Source organism: Olea europaea, chromosome 15 (genome assembly GCF_002742605.1).
Source record: "Olea europaea var. sylvestris chromosome 15, O_europaea_v1, whole genome shotgun sequence".
Taxonomy (NCBI): Eukaryota; Viridiplantae; Streptophyta; class Magnoliopsida; order Lamiales; family Oleaceae; genus Olea; species Olea europaea.
This window is the reverse complement of record NC_036251.1, coordinates 17,545,221-17,548,619: the sequence shown is the minus strand read 5'-3', so window position 1 is coordinate 17,548,619 and position 3,399 is coordinate 17,545,221. Positions and strand designations below refer to the sequence as shown.

At 28.5% G+C, this 3,399-nt stretch overlaps 1 protein-coding gene across 1 annotated transcript; it reads right to left on the bottom strand.

Annotated features, from left to right (window-relative positions):
* Window positions 1-1,200: 1,200 nt before the first annotated feature.
* LOC111411010 lies at window positions 1,201-1,858 on the bottom strand. The gene is made up of 2 exons (XM_023041588.1): window positions 1,525-1,858; window positions 1,201-1,410 (listed from the first exon to the last, which is right to left on the bottom strand). The coding sequence occupies exons 1-2, from the start codon at window positions 1,823-1,825 to the stop codon at window positions 1,391-1,393; spliced, it is 321 nt and encodes a 106-aa protein (XP_022897356.1). The 5' UTR covers window positions 1,826-1,858; the 3' UTR covers window positions 1,201-1,390.
* Between the last annotated feature and the right edge of the window lie 1,541 nt (window positions 1,859-3,399).

The following is a 3,399-nucleotide window of genomic DNA, read 5'->3' as shown; positions in this document are numbered from 1 at the left end:
GAATTTCTCAATATCTACCATTTTAGCAAAAGTATTGTTTTATCATCAAAATCGAGGACTGCTGGAAGACTTTGGTTTGCTTTAGAATTTGTTTTCTAAAATAATCAAACAATGCACACACTACACGTAATCGGCTAACTAATGGTATTTGTTGGGTAAATAAGATAGTTATTTACTAAGGATTATTATTAACAATTAACATTTATCCTAATCAAGTTAGGATTTTTTTGTACGCGTGAAATCATGGTTATCTAAAATCATAAACCAACTTCAATTATTCATCAAATAAAAATAACATCCTTGAACTTAATATCTTGGGCCTCACTTATCCGAAATAACTTTTTCTCGAGTCAAAGACTTCTAATTAATTACGACTTATAAAATGAGTCTAATATTGATATATTAAATATCGCTCTATCAATATCTAATTATTTGGAGCAAATAAAATAGAAATTTAAAATATTTTTTATTTTAGTCCTCAACTTTAAAAAATGTAAATATATAAAATATAAAATAAATAAATTTTATTCTAAAATTTTCTGGTTGTTACAACTTGGCATGAGTTAAGATTCGTAAATCTTAATCGAACCAATGGTTGTGACCAAAGGCAATAGTGCAGTGGCGATAAAGTAAAGACCGAAGGGTTTGATTTCATTTCTCCAACAAGTCAAAAGAAATAAGAAAACAATGGAGTTGTTCTTTGTTTGCTTTTGATTATTTTAGTTAATTTTATAAAATTACTAAATGAAACTATTGTATTTTTCATTCTTTGATATTTGATTATTTTACCAATGACATGGGGCCGTTGATGTTTCTCTTAGGGGTTACGGCATTATTTTTGGTGTTCATCTTTATTTAATTTCGCAATAGATTATATTTTGTAGACCACAAATCTATTAGATTGTCCCAGTCAGAATTGAGCGTAAAACTACTTGTGAAAATTCTAATTGAAATGAATAATTGGGACATTGTTTAATTAACTAGATTTTAGAAAAGATTTCATAAAATTTGACCAAAAAAAAATGATCAATTTGACTTATGTTTTCGGCTGAATAATAATTTGCTTTATGAATTTCTTTATATAAGATACAATAATAAGCTCAAAAAATTCAGTAAAGAAGGATCAAATGAACATCTATGTCATTTGACGGAATTCATAAATTCTCAAAAACAAGAATCAACAAAAACACACGGAAAACATAGAGCATAAAAACATAATATTATTTGTGATAATGCATTAAATTAAACACAGGAAAGTGACACCAAACACATAACAAAGTAAGCTTAAACAAAGTGATTAGCTACCACAATGGAGCTTAACTTATTCTACCACACTAGAACATAAATAATTATAGAAATATTGTTTAAGGGTCTGATCTTTAGGGGCACTTCATGGTGGAAAGGTAATACCTGCAAGAATAAACATAGGTTGTAAGTTATCTGACATTTAGAAGTTAAATTTAGCAATAATCTTAGCCATTAACAAGTCATCATGATTAAAAACGAAGAGAGTGAGAAGCCTACTTCCACACTTGTAGTTGTGAGGAACAGATCTCCCACAGCCTTCAATCAGTTTCACAAAACGTGATATTCCAATGGTTCTAATTGTTGCTGCCACTTTAGGGCTGACATAAGGGCAAACACATTCGATATGAGCATCCCTTACGTTTTGACAACATGCAGCTGATGGATTACTCCCAAAAATAATTGGCCTGCAATTATAAAGCAGAGTATTCTTTTCGTCCTTACATTCACTCGGAGTTATGCCGTGTGCCATTGGAACCATAGTAACCAAAATTAGCATCCCAACCCATTTCCCCAACATTTTCACACTGAATTCTTTGTTTCCTTTTCTATTTTTGTTGCATGTAAAATGAAACTATGATCCTTTATATAGAGTAGAGGAGAGCACAGTTGGAGTTGCCGTGTTGAATGTTCCACCGCGAAATATACTTTTTTTTTTTTTTTTTGCCTTATTTATATACCATCTCTTGCAAAGGTGGACCCAGCTGTTTTGAGTTGTGGGGTCAAAAATTAGAGTTGTGCTACAGTGTTCACATGAATGACCGCGAGATTGACACAACACATACACATGGGGTCGGAATTATTTTATTCATGGGGACTCGCTGGGCATGTGAGGGCGTGGTTACTTGCGAGGCCATCATCGCGGGTTGTGCTTAACTTCAAAAATTAATGTGTAATTTTTTAAAACAATATAATATTTATAAAAATAATTTAATACGTATTTTGACATCTTGAAAGTGTCTTATAATTCTATCATTATGAATATTGTTAAATGAATTTTGCAACATGTACAATTTTGTTTACCATGTCATTTATGGATGTTGAGCTAACGACGAGTAAACCAAATTGGATATAGGAAGTAAATGAAATTTAAGTTTGACGAAAAAATAATTTGATAGTAATTCAAATTACATTTAATCCGTAACGATTTTAGAATTTTTGACATCATTTTTAATGTAAAATTTCCCAATAAAATGACGTAAATTATATTGAAAAATTTATCGTGAAAAAATAATAAACATTAATGAAATAATTGATTTTTTTTTTAAAAGACAAGTTAAATGTCTCTTTAATATGTACGTTTGACGCATATTTAACTATTTTTTATATCTATTTGGACCATTCGACATGTCTACGATGTAGTTTTGAAACAAACTTCTAGATAATGCAAGCGACTTGTAGATTTGGATAGTATACGATTATCAGCAAATTTTAAAAATCAACATATTAACGAAATTTTTGAAATACTAATTTGGATCGACCTACTTTGATACATCGTAATGACCCCACATGACCCCATGTGGGTCCGCCCTTGATCTTTTGTAGTCATTTTTTAAAATAATTATATTATTTTTAGCTCGTTTGAGTTGATTCAATTTTAATTTGACCGGAGGAAAAAAATTGTTTTTCAAGTTATTCTTTTAGTTAACTGCAAATCACATTTAATATCTTCTATGTTCTATTTGTCAAATTTTATCTTTACACGATTATTCTTCAAATATTATTTTAACGTGGGACACGTATTTTGTTGAACTTATGTATTTATTGTTTATCTTGCTTATTTAAAAATACGTATGACAAATAATTTTTTACTCCTTCCTAACGAAATTTTTGGCTGTCATCAGAAACAACATGTGTTATTTAAAATGAAGTTAAAATTAAAATACTAAAAAAAAGAAGTTAGGAACATAAATGTAAATAAACAAAATTAATAACCCCAATTATAATTTTGGCGTGTTGTAGCTAACAAAAATTGAAATGTGAATATATTTACGCAGAAATTTATTGATTTATTATTATTATTATTATTATTATTATTATTATTATTATTATTATTATTATTATTATTATTATTATTATTATTATTATTATTAT

Excerpts from the sequence above, each read along its gene's own strand:
- LOC111411010 (XM_023041588.1), bottom strand. The coding sequence starts at position 1,825 with ATGTTGGGGAAATGGGTTGGGATGCTAATTTTGGTTACTATGGTTCCA. Across the intron at positions 1,411-1,524 it reads TCACAACTACAAGTGTGGAA|GTATTACCTTTCCACCATGA; the intron begins GTAGGCTTCTCA and ends TTATTCTTGCAG.